The sequence below is a fragment of the Macaca mulatta genome, chromosome 16 (genome assembly GCF_049350105.2).
Source record: "Macaca mulatta isolate MMU2019108-1 chromosome 16, T2T-MMU8v2.0, whole genome shotgun sequence".
NCBI classification, from domain to species: Eukaryota; Metazoa; Chordata; class Mammalia; order Primates; family Cercopithecidae; genus Macaca; species Macaca mulatta.
The window spans coordinates 64,057,455-64,078,219 of NC_133421.1; the positions used below are offsets into that span (position 1 = coordinate 64,057,455).

The window sequence follows — 20,765 nt, forward strand, 5'->3', positions numbered from 1 at the left end:
GGACACAGGTCATTTTACTGTAGTGTTCATGGAAACCAAGGGAAGTGTTGGCTTTTCTGCTGTGAGCAAGAGGAGCAGCAGGGGCTGCAAGCTGGTGGGGAGGAGAGAATCCACCTGAGAGAAACCCCAGGGCTGGGGTTGAGTCCCGACCACCAGAGTCCGGAGAGACATGAAGGACTGTGACCAGCTCTGAGCAGAGAGATGGATACCATGACCTCAACCGGTCCCTTTTGTTTGGAGACTCTTCACTGGACTTCATTCACTCATTCATTCACTCAGCAGACACTCATCCAGCGGTGCCTGTGGCTGATCCTGCCTCATACTGTCTTTGCTCTGGGGAATTGGAAGTTGGGGTTCCTGAGGGGCAGGGTCCTGGAGACAAGGATGCTCCTGGGTAGAATTAGGACCTACCTCCCAGGAAATCAGTGGGGGCCGGGCGCCGTGGCTCACGCCTGTAATCCCAGCACTTTGGGAGGCTGAGATGGGTGGATCACAGGGTCAGCAGTTCGAGACCAGCCTGGCTAACATGGTGAAATCCCGTCTCAACTAAAAATACAAAAATTAGCCAGGTGTGGTGGCAAGTGCCTGTAATCCCAGCTACTCAGGAGGCTGAGGTAGGAGAATTGCTTGAACCTGGGAGGCAGAGGTTGCAGTGAGCCGAGATCGCACCACTGCACTCCAGCCTGAGCGACAGGGCGAGATTCTGTCTCAAAAAAAGAAAATCAATGGGACAGGGCAGATATGGGGACAGTGGTAAGGAGATGGGAGAGTGGGAGGGAGGTGTCAGGAAGGCCTTCTTGACTTCATGTAGGCTGGTGAGGGTGTCAGCCAGCAAGCCTGCAGTTCCCTGGGAGCCATTCTCAGGGTACCAATTTTACCACCTGTCTGAAAACACTTTAAGATTCTTAATCAGGCTCAAATTGGCCACAAATCAGGTAAACAAACTTGCTAGTGGGGTGGGGCTACCACCCGTTCTGACCCTCCAGCCCAACCCAGCCCGGCTGCCCTGCCCTCCCTAGAGCCTGTGGTGTTTGTAGGTGGCATTGGGAGAATTAGCATGTGTTTACGTTGGCGTGGGGTGTGGGGTGGATTTGTGTGTGTGCAGTTAGGCCTAGTGGAAGGAATGCGGGATCTGAAGGCAGGCTGGCCTGAGTTCTAGTCCTGCCTGTTGCTCACAAGCTTTATGATGCGAGAGCTAACCCCTGCCAGCTGCAGTTGTCTTCTTTGCAAGATGGAGGTTGCAAACAGCCCTGGTTTCTGGAGCATGTTACGTGGATCCACCCAGAGTGCCTGCCAGGCACACAGTAGGTGCTCAGATCAGTTACTGTGGCAGCCCCCACTCCCACTTGTTGTTGTTTTCCTATTGCCTGGCAGCCACAGCTGGTGTCCCTTGAAAAGGGCTGCAGGGGGTGGAGTCGGCCCCTGCCCCAGCCCTGTGGGGACCCTGGGCTTGAGCCAGGGCCTGGGGTCTGGGTCTGCAGACAGCTGTGTCTGTAAAGCAGCTGAAGGGCTGAGGCCCGGGGAGGTCCTGGCAGCAGGGCGTTATTTTGGGCCTGGCCTGCCACCCCCAGCTCCTGTTTCTCTTGGGAGTCTGTGGGGAGAGGAGGAAGCGTGGGGAAGAGGAGGGGGTGCAAGTGGGTGAGGCATGGAGTGGGGAGGCCTCCCTCAGGGACATGGACCCTTGAGTTCTATTTCTGAGCCCTCCTGTTCCTCTCTCTTTGTGCATATATGCCTAGAGAGGTGGGAATAGAGGCCACTCTGGGTATCACTAGGAGACCACCAGTTTGTGGCCACTGGCCCGGGCAGGGAACCTGGGGACTCACCCTGCCAGCCTCTCCCAGCTCTCTGAAGGCAGGGGGTACCTCATATTACCCCCTAGGATTTGACCTTAGACTCCAACTTGCTGGGAGAGCAGTGCCCCTGGTGTCAGACCCCAACCCGGCCCTTGTGTTGTCCCTGAATCTGCATGTAGCCTGCAGGAGGTGGAGCAGTGACCGGCAGGAATTCTGGGCAGCTCAGGCACCTGTGGGCCTGAGGGTGCCCTCTGCCCCCACCCTCCCGATCTCCTGGGCAAGACACGCCAGGTGATTCATCTCACCAGAGCAGAAAAACAAGTTCATCTGGGCACTTTCATCTCCCCCCGCTGGCAGGCCCGGGGTGAGCTGCTATCCCGGCGCCCCCTCACCAGGGTTGCTTTGCCCCCTCTAGTATTCCTGGCCTTAGTGGGCATTTCTGGTCTCAGGGATACCAGGCTGGGGTCCAGGTGGGCCAGGTATGGTAGTTCAGCTCCATGCCCCATGGCTGATGGCTGGCGCTGGGCAGGTATGCAGGGCTGACGTAGTGCCTTTGTGGCAGCAGTTTCGTGGCACAGATTCTGCCAGCTCTTTCTGGAGTCTTGCCCTGAGGAGGTGGCCAGGATGAGGGTGCTAGCACAGGAACCTTTGGCGCATGCTTCACCCTGGCCTGGGATTTGCAGCCTGGGTCCAGATGCCCACAACTGGAGTCTGATGCTCCTTTTCTCTTCATGGGAGACTCCCAGAGGTCTCTGCAATGACCAGGGCCCCGGTTGCCCCATGCCCCAGCTACAACTCCAGCTGACCCTCCTTCCCCACTCTCTGGGTGGCACTGCGGGGGTGTGGATCCCTTGCCAAGAGGTTGGCACATGGGTGTGCTGGAATGGCATAGGGAGAATGCACCGAGTTTGTTTGCTTGGGAGAGGGGCAGGGGGCATCCAGAAGATTCAGGATTCGTCATCGCCTCTCTTGGGGGATTTTTACCCCTTGGCCCTGAGTTGTGCCTTTGGGACAAAGGAAGCCTTTCTTTGCCAGCCAACACCCTGTACTGGCGGGTGAGCTCCACAGGGCTGGCACGCTGGGGCAGCCTCTGGATGCACAGGGTGGGCCTAGTCAGAAGGAGCCTTTCCCCTGAAATCCCTCTACTTCCCAAGCACACAAGCTTTCTCCTGCTGTTAAACCTGCAGTGTGCAAGGGATGTCGGCGGAGGGGTCCTTCAGTCAGCCTTCTCCCTGTCTGAGATGAAATGACTCTGGGAGTGAGTTTGGGTGGGGAGGCCAGGTCCAAGAAGGTCCCCCGCCCGTGTCCTCTGACCCATCTGCTCCCTCCTGCCAGTGTGCACCGGCACAGACATGAAGCTGCGGCTCCCTGCCAGTCCCGAGACCCACCTGGACATGCTCCGCCACCTCTACCAGGGCTGCCAGGTGGTGCAGGGTAACCTGGAACTCACCTACCTGCCCACCAATGCCAGCCTCTCCTTCCTGCAGGTGAGGCCCGTGGGCAACCCAGCCAGGCCCTGCCTCCAGCTGGGCTGAGCCCTCTGTTTACAGGTGGGTGGCAGAAGAAGGTGCCCTGCCCTTTGTTTCCTCTTTTGTTGTGGTTTCTCAACCAGGAAGTCCTTTCTAACGTCTAACCCCCATTCATTTTACTGCAGAATCAGTTGACTCTCTCTCTAATGTGGCTGGCCGAGGTCATCTCTGGATGGGATGCGTCTGTGTTTCCGCTAAATCTTGTGCTCTCTTGCCAGCATGATCATGTCCCCCGTCCACCTGCCCCAGCCACTATCCTTCTCCCATCTACAGCAGCAGAAAGGGCTGGTGAGAAAGGTGGATTACAGGCCCAGTTCTGCCACTGATGAGCCCTATGAATGTGGCCTACACCCCCTTAGCTTCACGGGGTCTCAGTTTCCCTATCTGTATATTGGGAGCAATTGTGAAGCTCAAAAGAGAAATGTCTATGAAAAGATTATGAGCAGGAGAGAGTGGAAACCAACCTGCTGGGTCGTGTCCACGGACCCTGGAGTGGGGCCATGTGCTTGGTTTGTCAAATTGCAGACGCCGGCTGAGCACGGTGGCTCACGCCTGTAATCCCAGCACTTTGGGAGGCTGAGGTGGACAGATCACCTGAGGTCGGGAGTTCGACACCAGCCTGACCAACATGGAGAAACCCCGTCTCTAATAAAAATATAAAATTAGCTGGGAGTGGTAGCACATGCCTATAATTCCAGCTACTTGGGAAGGCTGAGGCAGGAGAATCGCTTGAACCTGGGAGGCGGAGGTTGCAGTGAGCCGAGATCATGCCATTGTACTCCAGCCTGGGCAACAAGAGCAAAACTCCGTCTCAAAAAAAAAAAAAAAAAAATTGCAGACGCCATCCCATCCAGGCCTTTGCTTTCACTGATGAAGAAACTGAGATGCAGAGAGGGCGGGGTACCTGTTCAGAGTTTACGAAGTGCCCCCCCACCATTATCTTTCTTGATCGTATAAGAATCTGGTGAGGCAAGGTGGGGCGTGATCTTTATCTCCATTTTATCGTTTTATATAAGAGGGAACAGGACTGCTCAGTGGCTGGGGGCCTTGCCCAAGATCTCCAAGTACTGGGGAACCTCAGGGAGGCCCTGGGGGTGGCAGTGTCCCTGTTTCAGCCCCACCCTGCTTCCCCCTTCCAGGATATCCAGGAGGTGCAGGGCTACGTGCTCATCGCTCACAACCAAGTGAGGCAGGTCCCACTGCAGAGGCTGCGGATTGTGCGAGGCACCCAGCTCTTTGAGGACAACTATGCCCTGGCCGTGCTAGACAATGGAGACCCGCTGAACAATACCACCCCTGTCACAGGGGCCTCCCCAGGAGGCCTGCGGGAGCTGCAGCTTCGAAGCCTCACAGGTGGCCTTCGCCGTCATTGAAACCTTCTCTTGGTTATTCAGAGCTGACCAGGGCCACTGCTAACCATGGGGAGGCTTTGTGTGCATTAGAAATGGTGTCCCTTCTGGGCAGACGCAGGCAGAGCCTGGGAAGACACCCTGAGAAGACTGGAAAAAGATTCCCCTTCTTCCTAGGAAGCTGCAGCTTACGTCAGCGCACAGAATTCAATCATGAGAATGCAGGCTGGGTTTTTGCCCCCACTTGGCTGAGTGAAGTGTACAGTGAACAGCCTATGTAACTGTTTGCTGGCCCTGGAGCTGACTCTGCCCCAGAGTCTGGGTGCCAGGTGCTTTGCCCGCATGGCCCATTTCAGTCACACTGCAGTCCTGTCAGGAAAGAATCAGTGTTATTCTCATTTTACGTATGAGAAAACTGAGGCTTGCAGAGATGTGAGTGATGGGGCTGGGTTTCAGACTCCACGGTCTCTTAACCACCAAGCAACACGTCCGGAGTAGAGGTGAGAGGGAAGGAGAAAGCTGCGGTCCACGTGAGCATCTGGACGTAGCATGGACAACTCACTCCTCCCTGGCTCTCGCTTTGTTCATGTTGCGGGGGTGGTGGTGGTGGGGCTCAAAGACGGTGACGATATCTTTCTCTCCTCCCTGGGGAATCTGGGGTTGTATAAAAGGCCTGCTCCTCTTTTAGAAGGCAGGAGGGCCCCAAGGGAAGCAGAAGGTGACAGAAGGGGAAAGGGTCCCCTGATCATTGCTCACCCCACAGAGATCTTGAAAGGAGGGGTCTTGATCCAGCGGAACCCCCAGCTCTGCTACCAGGACACGATTTTGTGGAAGGACATCTTCCATAAGAACAACCAGCTGGCTCTCACACTGATCGACACCAACCGCTCTCGGGCCTGTAAGCCATGCCCCTCCCTGCTGCCTCTTCTCTCAGACAGCCTGACCCCAGCCCCAGACTCCCGACTTACAACCCAGTGCCTGCCCGCCACTGCCCCAGCCGCCTACACCCATTTCCTCCCTCTCTGTCCCTCCTGCCATCTCTCTGTGCCTCTTCATCTCTGGGGTTCTCTGTCCTGTCTTCCTCTGCTTCTAGGCTGTGCCTATGGTTTGGGGGCCTCTCAGCCTGTCTGGGTCCCTCCTTCACTGTGCAGTTGGCCTCGTGGCCTCTGCTGCTGTTTGTGTCTCTCTCCGTTATTAACCCGTCCTCTCACTGTTAGACATCTCTCTCACTGCCTCTCCCTGGTTCTGTCCTCAGGCCACCCCTGTTCTCCAGTGTGTAAGGGCTCCCGCTGCTGGGGAGAGAGTTCTGAGGATTGTCAGAGCCGTGAGTCTCAGGGAGGCCTGGAGTCAGGGAAGGGGAGGGCCAGGACCGGGGCTGGGTGGAATGCAGGTGTCATACAGGTGACATGGGAGGGGTGGGATAACAGGCTTGGGATGTCTTCCCTGGGGCAGGTAGTCTCCCTAGAAGGTGATGCTGATGAGGGTCTGGTGCTCAGGGTGCCACTCAGCCTTCATCCTGCCCTTTGCCCAACAGTGACGCGCACTGTCTGTGCCGGTGGCTGTGCCCGCTGCAAGGGGCCACTGCCCACTGACTGCTGCCATGAGCAGTGTGCTGCCGGCTGCACGGGCCCCAAGCACTCTGACTGCCTGGTATGTGCCTCTGCTGTGTGCCCAATGTGCCCTATCCCCCAGGATGCAAGGGGTGGGCACCCTGCCTGGTACTGCCCTATTGCCCCAGCACAGCAGGGCAAAACAGAACAGTGACAACCAGCTACCTGTCCTCCCAGGCCTGCCTCCACTTCAACCACAGCGGCATCTGTGAACTGCACTGCCCAGCCCTGGTCACCTACAACACAGACACCTTTGAGTCCATGCCCAACCCCGAGGGCCGGTATACATTCGGCGCCAGCTGTGTGACTGCCTGTCCCTGTGAGTGCCAGGGAGAAACACAGTTTTCATCGTTTTGGTGGGGAGGTTTGTTTCTGTAAACGGGAGCATATGGGGAGCACTGTCTGCACCTTGCTTTGAGAGCCGGTCATGACAGTTCCTGCCGAACTGCCTCGTTCTTTCAACAGCTGTGGAGCAGGTGGCAGTAAGGAGAGGCAGCTAAGAGCCCAGACGTGGGAGCCAGCCTGCCTGGGTTTGAAACCCGGCTCTATCAGTTAGTAGGCACGTGACCCTCTTGCTGTGCCTCAGTTTCCTCATCAGTAAAATGGGGGAAAGAATAGTCCCAACTTCATGAGGTAGTTATAACATTTGAAAGAGTTATATTTGTAAAGCTCTTAGAACAGTGCCTGGTATGTACTAAGCGCTCCTAAATGTTAGCTTTTATTCTATAGTCTGGCTAGATCAGTTTTACCTTTTGTTTTGTCTTGTTTTTGAGACTGAGTTTAGCTCTATCACAGTGGCACAATCTCAGCTCACTACAACCTCCGCCTCCCAGGTTCATGCTATTCTTGTGTCTCAGCCTCTTGAGTACCTGGGATTACAGGTGCCCACCACCACGCCTGGCTAATTTTTGTATTTTTAGTAAAGACAGGGTTTCATCACCACATTGACCAGGGTGGTCTCGAACTCCTGACTTCAGGCGATCCACCTGCCTCGGCCTCCGGAAGTGCTGGGATTACAGGCATGAGCCACCGCCCCCGGACTTTGTTTTTTTTTTTTTTTTTTTGGCAGAATCTCACTCTGTTGCCCAGGCTGGAGTGCAGTGGTGCAATCTCGGCTCACTGCAACCTCTGCCTCCCGCATTCAAACGATTCTTGTGCCTCAGACTCTTGAGTAGCTGGGACTACAGGCATGCACGACCATGGCTGGGTACTTTTTGTATTTTTAGTAGAAACGGAGTTTCACCATGTTGGCCAAGTTGGTCTCAAACTCCTGACCTCAAGTGATACGCCCACCTTGGTCTCCCAGAGTGCTGGGATTACAGGCGTGAGCCATCGTGCCTGGCCTAGATCAGTTTTATTTAACAGATCACCTATTTACTGATGGGCATTTATGGACTGGGCTCAGACCTGGGGAACCTCTCTCCTCTTTTCACAGGAACAGGAGTGGACCTTCAGATCCTGGCTGACTGTGTTAGGGAGAGGACAAAATGTAGAGCCAGACCATTTGGGTTCAAATCCTCGCTCCTCCACTCAGTAGCACAATGACCTTGAATAATTTACAGAACTCTCTGCTTTGGTCTCCCTTTTTGCAAAATGGGAATCTCACAGTGCTGATCCCATCCAGTTCTTGTGAGGAGTAAATGGATGTCAGGTGCTGACACATGGTAGGGCATTTAAGTATTGGTTGATACTGTTCTTCTTGTGCCTGGGCACGGTGACGCTGTTCATGGTGGTGCACGAAGGGCCAGGGAATGTGGCTACATGTTCCTGCTCTCCTTAGACAACTACCTTTCTACGGACGTGGGATCCTGCACCCTCGTCTGCCCCCTGCACAACCAAGAGGTGACAGCGGAGGACGGAACACAGCGATGTGAGAAGTGCAGCAAGCCCTGTGCCCGAGGTACCCACTCACTGCCCCCAAGGCCAGCTGCAGTTCCTGTCCCTCTGTGCATGAACCCTGGCCCAGCCCTCCCTGTCCTATCCTTCCTCAGACCCTCTTGGGACCCAGTCCTTGCCTTCTACTGTCTACCCCTGGCCCTCCTCAGCCCTACAAGCGTCCCTATGTCCTCTGTCAGTGTGGGGAGGGGCCTGGACCCTAATGCCCATGTAGCTGTTAACCTGTCCCGGTGTGAAGGCTGAGACAGCCCCTTCCCCACCCACCCACCTCCACCCCCTCAGTGTGCTATGGTCTGGGCATGGAGCACTTGCGAGAGGTGAGGGCGGTCACCAGTGCCAATATCCAGGAGTTTGCTGGCTGCAAGAAGATCTTTGGGAGCTTGGCATTTCTGCCAGAGAGCTTTGATGGGTAAGAGTGGGCACAATGGCCTGAGACAGTGTCAGGGCAGACAGAGTCCTGAGGATCCAGATGTGGCAGCATCTCTCGGGGATGGCAGGAGACAGAAGTTGATGGGGGGGGAGGGCAAGAATGCAAAGAAAGCAGATGGGAGACCAGAGGGAGCACGGTCTTTGGGGTGGGAGGGGTTATTTTTGTAAATGACATGCTATCCGTGAACAAGGACTTGTATGGAGGTCAGACCACCTAGATAAAGTAAAATTCCCTTTGAGGCCAGGCACGGTGGCTCAAGCCTGTAATCCCAGCACCTTGGGAGGCCGAGACGGGCGGATCACGAGGCCAGGAGATCGAGAGACGATCCCGGCTAACACGGTGAAACCCCGTCTCTACTAAAAAATACAAAAAAACTAGCCGGGCGAGGTGGCGGGCGCCTGTAGTCCCAACTACTCGGGAGGCTGAGGCAGGAGAACGGCGTAAACCTGGGAGGCGGAGCTTGCAGTGAGCTGAGATCCGGCCACTGCACTCCAGCCTGGGTGACAGAGCAAGACTCCGTCTCAAAAAAAAAAAAAAAAAAAAAAAAATTCCCTTTGAGTTCATAGCACCTTTATTCAAAATATCCCCAAATTGGAAATAACTCAAATGTGCATCACTCGGTGAAGGAATAAACAAGTGGCAGTATGTCCATTTGGTGAAGTTCTACTTAGCAACTAAAGGAAACGAACTACTGATACAACATGAATGAATCTCAGAAACATTACATTGAGCAAAGGAAGCCAGAGACAAGATTCCATACTGTCTGATCCCCTTTATGTGAGGCTCTGAACAGACAAGACCACTCTGGTGGGAGAGATCAGAATGGTGGTTGCCCTAGGGTGGGGGGCCTCAAACGGGAGGGACATGAGGACATTTCTGGGGTAATAGAAATGTTCTGTATATTGATTGGGGTATTGGATACATGAGTGAATCCATTTGTCAAAACTCATCAAACTGTATGCTAAGAGTCTACATTTTATTTATTTTAATTTTAATTTAATTTAATTTAATTTTTTGAGATGGAGTCTCGCTCTGTCGGCAGGCTGGAGTGCAGTCGTGCAATCTCGACTCACTGCAACCTCCGTCTCCTGGGTTCAAGCGATTCTCCTGCCTCAGCCTCCCGAGTAGCTGGTGCTACTGGTGTGTGCCACCACGCCCAGATAATTTTTGTATTTTTAGTAGAGATGGGGTTTCACCATGTTGGTCAGGATGGTCTCAATCTCTTGACCTCATGATCTGCCCGCCTCAGCCTCCCAAACTGCTGGGATTACAGGCGTAAGCCACCATGCCCGGCGCATCTTATTGTATAAGTTATACTTCAATAAAAATATAAGTTATACTTCGATAAAAAATGAATTGGGGCCAGGCACGGTGGCTCACGCCTGTAATCCCAGCACTTTGGGAGGCTGAGGCAGGCAGATCACTTGAGGTCAGAAGTTCAAGACCATCCTGGCCAACATGGTGAAACCCCATCTCTACTAAAAATACAAAAAATTAGCCAGGCTTGGTGGCATGCGCCTGTAGTCCCAGCTACTTGGGAGGCTGAGGCAGAAGAATCACATGAACTCGGGAGGTGGAGGTTGCAGTGAGCTGAGATAATTTTGCCACTGCACTCCAGTCTGGGCGACAGAGTGAGACCCTGTCTCAAAAAAAAAAAAAAAAAAAGGGGGGTCAGGTGTGGTGGTGCACACCTGTAATCCCAGCACTTTGGGAGGTTGAAGCAGGAAGATTGCCTGAGTCCAGGAGTTCAAGACCAGCATGGGCAACATAGTGAGATCCCATCTCTACAGAAAACACAAAAAATTTGCCAGGCATGGTGGTATGCACCTGTAGTCTCAGCTACCAGGGAGACTGAGGTGGGAGAATCACCTGAGCCTGGGAGGTGGAGGCTGCAGTGGGTTGAGATCATGCCACCATACTCCAGCCTGGGTGACAGAAAGATCCTGTCTCAAAAAAATAAAATAAAAATTATCTTTCACACTTCCTTTACCTCCACTCTCCTTTCCAGAGGTGACCATGGTTAGCAGTGCATGTGTTCACCTAGACTGTTTATGCATCTGTAGACACACACACAGTGAAGTGTGGTTTTCATCGTTTTGGTGGGGAGGTTTGTTTCTGTAAATGGGAGCATATGGGGAGCACTGTCTGAACCTTGCTTTGAGAGCCGGTCATGACAGTTCCTGCCGAACCGCCTCGTTCTTTCAACAGCTGCAGAGCAGACGGCAGCAAGGAGAGGCAGCTAAGAACCCAGACTTGGGAGCCAGACTGCCTGGGTTTGAAACCCGGCTCTACCACTTACTAGGCATGTGACTCTTGTGCTGTGCCTCAGTTTCTTCATCTGTAAAGTGGGGCAAAAACAGTCCCAACCTCGTAAGGTGGTTATACCACCACGCCTGGCCAGATGATTATAAAGTTTGAATGAGTTAGTATTTGTAAAGCTCTTAGAACAGTGCCTGGCAGATACTAAGTGCTCCTAAATGTTGGTTGTTATTATGTGGCTGTGTGGCTCAGGGTTTTATTTAACAGCTCCCCTATTTACTAATAGACATTTAGATCATGTTCCATTTTCATTCTTACAAACAGTTCCACCTTATATGTGGCTCTGGGCCAGTGTCTCCCTAGGCCACATTCCTAGAAATAAGATTTCTTTTTTTATTTTATTTTATTTTTTTGAGACGGAGTCTTGCTCCATCTCCAGGCTGGTGTGCAGTGGTGTGATCTCGGCTCACTGCAACCTCTGCCTCCCAGGTTCAAGCGATTCTCCTGCCTCAGCCTCTCGAGTAACTGGGACTATAGGCGAGCGGCAACACACCCAGCTAATTTTTGTATTTGTAGTAGAGATGGGGTTTCACCATGTTGGCCAGGATAGTCTCCATCTCTTGACCTGTGATCTGCCTGCCTCAGCCTCCCAAAGTGCTGGGATTATAGGTGTGAGCCACTGTGCCCGGGCAGAAATAAGATTTCTAGATCAAAGGATATAAATACTGTTTTGATAGATGTTGCCAAACTAAGGCCTGGGCTTTGAAGCCCAGGATGGGAACAGCTGGGCTCGATGGGCAAAGGGTTTGAGTGAAGGCATTCACGGTGGGGAGTGGCTGGCACGGCCAGTGTTGGGAGTGATGTCCACTCTGTTCCTGGCCCTGCTGATTCCTCTCCTGATCCCTCCAGCGACCCAGCCTCCAACACCGCCCCGCTTCAGCCGGAGCAGCTCCGAGTGTTTGAGACTCTGGAAGAGATCACAGGTGGGCTCTGTCTCTGCATCCTGCTCTGCCGGGGCTGGGAGTCCGTGTCCTGTCCCCACTCCCCTAATCTCACCCTCTGCCTGCAGGTTACCTATACATCTCAGCATGGCCAGACAGCCTGCCTGACCTTAGCGTCCTCCAGAACCTGCAAGTAATCCGGGGACGAATTCTGCACAAGTGAGTACTGGGAAAGAAGGGGCCTGATGGGGAGGAGTCCCAGGGAGGAGTCCCTGTGGGAAGCTTTGGGCCTGAGGGAGTATTCCTGTTCCCCTGGGACATAGCAGTAACCTTTCCATGAAAGTCTGCAGAGTGTGCTGGGGATGGAGGAAGATGAGAGTAGCCTTTGCTGTCCGGGAAGGGGACCATGGTAAGGTGCCCTCCTTTCTCCCATAGTGGCGCCTACTCACTGACCCTGCAAGGGCTGGGCATCAGCTGGCTGGGGCTGCGCTCGCTGAGGGAACTGGGCAGTGGACTGGCCCTCATCCACCATAACACCCGCCTCTGCTTTGTGCACACGGTGCCCTGGGACCAGCTCTTCCGGAACCCGCACCAAGCCCTGCTCCACACTGCCAACCGGCCAGAGGACGAGTGTGGTAAGACAGGGAGCCCAGTGTGTGTGCTCCCCATCTGCCAGCACACAAGAGTGCCCACGGGGTCCTGGCACCAGTGTTCTTGGACTTGTGCAGACTGCCTGTCCCTGTGCACCCTTCTTGACTCAGCGCAGCTCTGGCTGGCTTGGCCTCTTGGCATGGCTTCTCTAGCTGGGTCCCACCTGCCTTGGCATCCTTCCCTCCCCCTCTGTTTCTGAAATCTCAGAACTCTTCCTCTCCCTACATCGGCCCCACCTGTCCCCACCCCTCCAGCCCAGAGCCATGCCCACAGCCAGTTCCCTGGTTCACTTGGACCTGGGGCCTCCCCTAAAAGTCCCCTGCGGTCCCTTCCTCCTCACTGCAGTGGGCGAGGGCCTGGCCTGCCACCAGCTGTGCGCCCGAGGGCACTGCTGGGGTCCAGGGCCCACCCAGTGTGTCAACTGCAGCCAGTTCCTTCGGGGCCAGGAGTGCGTGGAGGAATGCCGAGTACTGCAGGGGTATGAGGGGCAGAGGAGAGGGGTGGCTGGAGGGGTGCATGGGGCTCCTCTCAGACCCGCTCACCACTGTCCTTTCTCTCAGGCTCCCCAGGGAGTATGTGAATGCCAGACACTGTTTGCCGTGCCACCCTGAGTGTCAGCCCCAGAATGGCTCAGTGACATGTTTTGGACCGGTGAGCTGCTGGCGGGCTCAGAGCTGGGTGGAGGGGTGCAGCGAGGGGGATTGCCAGGGACTTGGCAGGATGGCGAGACACGGCAGGGTGTGCCGTCTGGTAAAATATCCCTGGAGAGGGCTCAGCACTCAGACCCGAACAGCAGCAGAGTGGCAGGAAAGGGGGCCCGGGGGACCCTGGGGCCCTTCAGACTATGAAAAGGTTCTAAGGAGGTCTGCGTTTGCGGCTGTGGCTGTGGCTGTGCTAGGGTGGTTAGCCCTGCGGGCTCAGGCGTCAGACTACCTGGATTCAGACCCAGGTCCTGCTTCCAACCTTGGTGTTTTATTCCTAAAATGGGTATTGTAATAGTACCTACCTTGCTGGGGTGTGGTGAGAATGAAATTAAACAGGGCTTGGCACAGTGAAGCCCGGGAAAGGCTTTCTATGCAGCAGTGACTGTTGTTACTCGCTGTTACACCTTAGGTAATGCGTTTTCTTCTCTGGGTGCCTCCCATTCTCTGGCTCAAGTCCCCGCCCAGGATCAAGCTTGGAGGAGGGCCCCGAGGGAGGGTCCACAGAGACTGGGTGAAGAGCAGAGGTGTTTGTCCCAGGAGCATGGTGAAAATTGCTGCTGGGTGGCCTTGGGAAGCACAAAGGGGACCCAACTAAGGGCCTGATCCTACTGCCCTGGGGGTGTCAGTGCTAGCCCCCTACAAACCTTTTCTGCCCCTCCCAGGAGGCTGACCAGTGTGTGGCCTGTGCCCACTATAAGGACCCTCCCTTCTGCGTGGCCCGCTGCCCCAGCGGTGTGAAACCTGACCTCTCCTACATGCCCATCTGGAAGTTTCCAGATGAGGAGGGCACGTGCCAGCCTTGCCCCATCAACTGCACCCACTCGTGAGTCTGAGGGTCTTTTCTGCAGAAAGGAGGACTTTCCTTTCAGGGGTCTCTCTGGGGCTCTTACTATAAAAGGGGACCAACTCTCCCTTTATCATATCTTATTTCTGATGGCAAAAATAACACATCGTTGGGGCCGGGCACGGTGGCTCACGCCCATAATCCCAGCACTGTGGGAGGCCGAGGCGGACAGATGACCTGAGGTCAGGAGTTTGAGACCAGCCTGGCTAACACGGTGAAACCCCGTCTCTACTAAATAATATAAAAAATTAGCCGGGTGTGGTGGTGGGCGCCTGTAATCCCAGCTACTCGGCAGGCTGAGGCAGGAGAATGGCATGAACTCAGGAAGCGGAGCTTGTAGGGAGCTGAGACTGCGCCACTGCACTCCAGCCTAGGCAACAGAACGAGACTCCATCTCAAAAAAAATAAAAATAAAAATAACACATTGTTAAAATGGTAAAATTAAAACATGAAATATAAATTAATGCCCTAGCAGTTCTATCCCCACTGTTAATAATTTGAAATATTTTTCCTCTAGTTATTTTTGTCTGTGCACATTCTAATATGTATATATAAGTTAACATACATTAATATTATTCTCCAGTTATTTTTATCTGTGCACGTTCTAACACACACACACACACACACACACATATATATATATATATTTAGATGGAGTCTCACTCTGTCACCCAGGCTGGAGTGCAGTGGTGCAATCTTGGCTCACTGCAGCCTCTACCTCCTGGGTTCAAGCAATTCTCCTGCCTTGGCCTCCTGAGTAGCTGGGATTACAGGAACATGCTACCTTGCCTAGTTAATTTTTGTATTTTCAGTAGATGGGGTTTCACCATGTTGGCCAGGCTGGTCTTGAACCGCTGACCTCAGGTGATCTGCCAGCCTCGGCCTCCCAAAGTGTTGGGATTACAGGGGTGAGCCACCATGCCCAGTCATATATTTCTTTTTACCAAATAGAATCATAGTTCATATTGTTTTTGCAAATTGCTTTTTCTCACTTTCCAGGACCTTGAAATGTTTTTCCATGTTCTAACATGGTGATCTACCTTATTCTTTTAATTTTTCTTATTTAGTTGTCTTTACACATGAAACACATGAATACATCCTTGTGATAAACATTTTCAGTAACATAAAAGTATAAATGTTACAAAACCACTCAACTCCCTGTCCACCCAGCCTCTCCTGTGGGCTGGGAGAACCACCGCATTGACTTGTGTGTTCATCCTTCTGGGCTCTTTTCTGCACACTTATATAGACACACTACATTTATATTAGGTTGAGTCAAATAAGATTGCTGTTTGTGTAAACCAAAAATGGGCACGCGGTGACTCACACCTGTAATTCCAGCACTTTGGGAGTCTGAGGCAGGCGGATCACTTGAGATCAGGAGTTCGAGATCAATCTGGCCAACGTAGCGACACCCTGTCTCTACTAAAAATACAAAAATTAGCCGGGTATGGTGATGCACACCTGAAATCCCAGCTACTCGGGAGGCTGAGGTAGGAGAAAACCCGTGAGGCGGAGGTTTCAATGAGCCTAGATTGTGCCACTGCACTCCAGCCTGGATGACAGAACAAGACTCTTGTCTCAAAAAAAAAAAAAAAAAAGGTCAAGAAACAGCAATTTCATATAGTTCCACTTGTCATCAGATTTGTGTGCGTGTACATTTTGTAATGTAAATGGGATCATTCTCTTCATACTATTCTGCAGTTTACTTTCCCTCCGACTTGAGGTATCCTTTCTTGTGAGTACAGACAGATCTACCATCTTTATTCTTTTTTAATTATTCAACCTATAACATGGATGTAATTTCACTTTGTTTTTGAGGGATATTGAGCTTGTTTCCCTGTTTTCGCAGTTTATTGCAATTGAGCTCCATACACAAGTGAGCATTCTTCTGTATGCCCCCTAGTGTCCACACATTGGCATTTTTAGGGTATATAGTGCTGGCAATGTTTATCACAAGGATGTATTCATGCGTTTCAATTTAAAGACAACTAAATGAGAAAAATTAAAAGAATATGGGTCCGGGCTGGGTGCAGTGGCTCACGCCTGTAATCCCAGCACTTTGGGAGGCCGAGGCAGGCAGATCACCAGAGGTCAGGAGTTCAAGACCAGCCTGGCCAACATGGCAAAACCCCGTCTCTACTAAAAATACAAAAATTAGCCGGGCGTGGTGGTGGGCACCTGTAATCCCAGCTATTTGAGAAGCTGAGACAGGAGAATTGCTTGAACCTGGGCGGCGGAGGTTGCGGTGAGCCGAGATTGCACCAGTGCACTCCAACCTGGGCAACAGAGCGAAACTCCATCTCGAGAAAAAAAAGAAAAGAAAAAAAAAAGAGAATATGGGTCCAGATCCATATGGATCCTAGATCCAGATCACGGTATTAGAACATGGAAAAACACTGCAAGATTCTGTTAAGTGACAAAAGCATTTGCAAGCAATATGTACGGTCTGTATTCAGAGGAGAATTTGCTGCATCATAGATAATATTTCGTAGGTGTTGCCAAACCGTTCTCTGGAGAAGTCGTATCAGTTTACCCTGAGATTCTTCTATGGAGGGAATAGTTGAGCTCCCTTACTTGCCTTTCTGGGTGCCCTCCCTGCTTCCTACCCACCACAAGGGGCTGCAGGGGAGAGGGGCATGCGGGTTCCTTGGCTGGAGAAGGAGTCTCCTTGTGGGTTGGTAGAAGGAGCACTGATGGCCTTGAGCCCAGTTTCTACCTTTGTCAAATGGGGATAATGACCCAGCCACACCCCTCCCGGGTTTGTTGTGAGACTGGAACGGTGGTTCCCAAGAGGGTGGTTCCCAGAATTGTTGATGAGACTCTTTCTCCTGCAGCTGTGTGGACCTGGATGACAAGGGCTGCCCCGCCGAGCAGAGAGCCAGGTTGGCTTGGACCCCAGGATGTACCCCTCGTTGCCCTTCACTCCCCCACCGGATGCTGGGTGGTCACTGCTGTAGGGAGGGGACCCCCTGACATATGTCCCTTCCCACTCACTCTTCCACTGTGGAACCTCCTGTCATTTTCCACTTCAACAAGTGACAGAGGACCTGCTCCGAAACTGAGGGGAGGGGACCGCAGGGAACGATGGCTAGAAAACCCAGTCCCTCCCCAGCCTGGAGTAACTTGATGTCCTGTGAGGAACACGGGCAAAGTGCAATTCCGTGGAAGTCAAGAGAGGCAGAGAAGAGTGCAGCCGCGCCGCTGAAGGAGCGATGAATTCTTAACTGGGGATGGTGGGAGGCTTCAAGGAGGAGGTGGAATTTGAGCCAGGCTTTGAGAGAGGAGCAGGAATTGCACTTGCATTTAGGTAGAAAGCACTGGGGTGCAAGGTGACACTGGAGGGGGAGGCATCAGGAAATCCAGGATGTCTTCCAAGTTCTGGTGTCGGGGGCTGTTGAGTAAGCACAGGAGTAAGGGGGTCATTAGAGTCAGGGTGGGGTCTGACCTGGAGGCCAGAGGCCCTGAACCCAAGCCACAGGGTGGGACTTGACTGTCTGGGCAGTGGGGACCTTTGGGAAGGACTTTGGGTAGAAAAACAGACTGAAGTCTTTGTCTTAGGCAATCATCTGTCCGTGAAATGAGTATGTGTTACAGGCTTGGTATGGGCCAGACCCTGTGCTAAGCAAGGGGGTGCGGAGAGGACAGGATGACAAGAATATTGGATCAACATCCAGGAGCTCCATCTATCCCAGGATGCACTATCTTTTTTTTTTTTTTTTTGAGATGGAGTCTCACTCTGTCGGCAGGCTGGAGTACAGTGGCGCCATCTCATTTCACTGCAACCTCTGCCTCCTGGCCTGAGGCTCCCGAGTAGCTGGGATTACAGGCATGCGCCACCACACCCAGCTAATTTTTGTATTTTTAGTAGAGACGGGGTTTCACCTTGTTGGCCAGGATTGTCTCCATCTCTTGACCTTGAGATCCGCCCACCTCGGCCTGCCAAAGTGCTGGGATTACAGATGTTAGCCACCGTGCCCAGCCAGATACGCTATCTTTTTATTGAGTGATTGAGACAGGGTCTTGCTCTGTTGTCCAGTCTTGAATGTGGTGGTGCAATCACAGGCGCACTGCAGCCTTGGCCTCCTGGGCTCAAGTGACCCTGCTGCGGCAGCTGGGACTATGGGAGCATGCCACCACACCTGGCTAATTAAAAAATTTTTTTTGTATAGACAGGATCTCACTGGGTTGCCCAAACTCGTGGGCTTAAGTGATCCTCCTGTTTTGGCCTCCCAAAGTGTTGGGATTACAGGCATGAGCCACCACTCCTGGCAATGAGCCAAGTCTCTCTTTTTTTTTTTTTTAGATGGAGTCTTGCTCTGTTGCCCAGGCCCGAGTGCAATGGTACGATCTTGGCTCACTGCAACCTCTACCTCCCAGGTTCAAGCAATCCTCCTGTCTAAGCCCCTGTAGTAGCTGGGATTACAGGCATGTGCCATCATGCCCAGCTAATTTTTGTATTGTTAGTAGAGACAGGGTTTCGCCATGTTGGCCAGGCTAGTCTTGAACTGCTGACCTCAGGTGATCCACCTGCCTTGGCCTCCCAAAGTGCTGGGATTACAGGCATGAGCCACACCTGGCCAAGCCAAGTCTTAAAAGATGACCCTGTGGAGAAATGGTGGTCCAGGCTGAAGGGACAGCCTATGCAAACACCGGGAGGTGTGGAAAATCATTCAGTAAGAACTGTACCTTGAATACCCATACAGCCATTCTGTTTTTCACTTTTTTTTTTTTTTTTTTTTTTTTTTTTTTTTTTTGAGATGTTTCCCTGTTGTTGCCCAGGCTGGAATACAATGGCACAATCTTGGCTCACCGCAACCTCCACCTCCCAGGTTCAAGTGATTCTCCTCCTCAGCCTCCAGAGTAGCTGGGATTACAGGCATGCACCACCATGCCTGGCTAATTTTGTATTTTTAGTGGAGATGGAGTTTCTCCATGTTAGTCAGACTGGTCTCGAACTCTCGACCTCAGGTGATCCGCCCACCTCAACCTCAAGCCACTGTGCCCAGCCCTACTTTCAATATTCAATAAATTACATAGCCAGGCACAGTAGCTCACACCTGTAATCCCAGCACTTTAGGAGGCCAAGGTGGGAGGATCCTTTGAGGTTAGAAGCTCGAGACCGGCCTGGGCAACACAGTGAGACCCCATTTCTACAAAAAAATAAAAAAACTAGCCAAATGTGGTGTTGTGTGTCTGTAGTCCCAGCTACTTGGGCAGCTGAGGTGGAAGGATTGCTTGAGCCCGGAGGTCAAGGCTGCAGTGGGCCATGATCCCACCACTGCACTCAGCCTGGGCAACACAGGAAGGCCCTGTCTCAAAATTAAATAAATAAATAAATAACACAAACTATTTAACAGTTTATTATAAAATAGGCTTTGTGTCAGATGATTCTGCCCAACTGTAAGCTGCTGGCAGTGTAAATGTTCTGAGCACGTGTGAGCCAGGCTAGGTGTCTTTTTTGTCTTTTTTTTTTTTTTTTCCTTTTTGTGGAGAACGGGGTCTCGCTATATTACCCAGGCAGGTCTCAAACTCCTGGGCTCAAGTTATCCTCCCGCCTCTGCCTCCCTGAGAGCTGGGATTACAGGCGTGAGCCACCGCACCCGGCCAGGCTAGGTGTCTTAAATGCATTTTCAGTTTCAACTTACAATTGGTTTATCAGGATGTGGCCCCATGGTGTTGAGGGACATGTGTATTAACAGTCTCCTTAGTGATTTTTTTTTTTTGAGATGGAGTCTCTTACTGTTGCCCAGGCTGTAGTGCAGTGGCGCAATCTCGGCTCACTGCAACCTCCGTCTCCTGGGTTCAAGTGATTCTCCTGCCTCAGTCTCCCAAGCAGCTGGGATTACAGGCACTCACACCACGCCCAGCTCATTTTTTTGTGTGTATTTTTAGTAGAGACGGGATTTCACTATGTTGGCCAGGCCGGTCTCGAACTCCTGACCTTGTGATCCACCCGCCTCAGCCTCCCAAAGTGCTGGGATTCCAGGCGTGAGCCACTGTGCCCAGCATCCTTAGTGATTTTTACACCATAAAGTGTTGGAGCTCTAAGGCAGAGCCAAGGCTAGAGAACCAAGTATAGAGAATCTGGAGATGTGGAGAGGGCTCTGATTGCCTACAAGGAGTTTGGACTTTATTGTGGAGGCAGTGGGGAGCCAAGGCAGGTTTTGAGTAGGAGAGGGTCCAAGCCTGTGGGTCACCCTTCCGACTTCCCTTTCCGAATGCCAAACACCTTCTTCATGTCCCCCGTGGGCCCCCTTTGTCCCTCCTACCCCAAACTAGCCCTCAATCCCTGACCCTGGCTCCGCCCCCAGCCCTCTGACGTCCATCATCTCTGCTGTGGTGGGCATTCTGCTGGTCGTGGTCTTGGGGGTGGTCTTTGGAATCCTCATCAAGCGACGGCAGCAGAAGATCCGGAAGTACACGATGCGGAGGCTGCTGCAGGAAACGGAGGTAAGGCGGGGTGAAGGCCTGCCAGCCCGCGTGGGGTCTCCACTGGCTCCCGGCACTGACCCACCACCCCCTCACCCCAGCTGGTGGAGCCACTGACACCGAGTGGAGCGATGCCCAACCAGGCGCAGATGCGGATCCTGAAAGAGACGGAGCTGAGGAAGGTGAAGGTGCTTGGATCTGGAGCTTTTGGCACAGTCTACAAGGTCAGGGCCAGGTCCTGGGGTGGGCGGCCCCAGAAGGTGGGGGCGGTGCCTGGAGGGGTGTGGTCGGCAGTTCCGATGGGAGGGGCAAGAGCCGGAGGCAGTA

The 20,765-nt window shown here is 52.9% G+C and overlaps 1 protein-coding gene across 37 annotated transcripts in view; it reads left to right on the top strand.

Annotated features, from left to right (window-relative positions):
• Window positions 1-20,765, top strand: part of ERBB2 (erb-b2 receptor tyrosine kinase 2) — a 44,621-nt gene that overhangs the window by 18,909 nt on the left and 4,947 nt on the right. For 13 of the 37 annotated variants that reach the window (XR_013406644.1, XM_077971458.1, XM_077971457.1 and 10 more), the window contains 17 exons: window positions 3,129-3,280; window positions 4,462-4,675; window positions 5,435-5,569; window positions 5,927-5,995; window positions 6,206-6,321; window positions 6,459-6,600; window positions 8,062-8,181; window positions 8,460-8,586; window positions 11,776-11,849; window positions 11,936-12,026; window positions 12,243-12,442; window positions 12,804-12,936; window positions 13,019-13,109; window positions 13,825-13,985; window positions 16,844-16,891; window positions 20,321-20,459; window positions 20,540-20,662. Coding sequence is in view for 36 of the 37 variants with exons in the window: in XM_077971430.1 (XP_077827556.1) it covers window positions 3,129-3,280; window positions 4,462-4,675; window positions 5,435-5,569; window positions 5,927-5,995; window positions 6,206-6,321; window positions 6,459-6,600; window positions 8,062-8,181; window positions 8,460-8,586; window positions 11,776-11,849; window positions 11,936-12,026; window positions 12,243-12,442; window positions 12,804-12,936; window positions 13,019-13,109; window positions 13,825-13,985; window positions 16,844-16,891; window positions 20,321-20,459; window positions 20,540-20,662 (2,135 nt within the window). In the remaining variant the exon portion in view is untranslated. Of the gene's footprint in view, window positions 1-1,972; window positions 2,158-3,128; window positions 3,344-4,461; window positions 4,676-5,359; window positions 5,570-5,926; window positions 5,996-6,205; window positions 6,322-6,458; window positions 6,656-8,029; window positions 8,182-8,459; window positions 8,587-8,759; window positions 8,762-9,632; window positions 9,650-11,305; window positions 11,404-11,775; window positions 11,850-11,935; window positions 12,027-12,221; window positions 12,443-12,773; window positions 12,937-13,018; window positions 13,110-13,571; window positions 13,674-13,824; window positions 13,986-16,843; window positions 16,892-20,320; window positions 20,460-20,539; window positions 20,663-20,765 lie in introns of all 37 variants that reach the window. The other 24 variants (XM_077971443.1, XM_077971461.1, XM_077971444.1 and 21 more) reach the window with 22 other exon arrangements.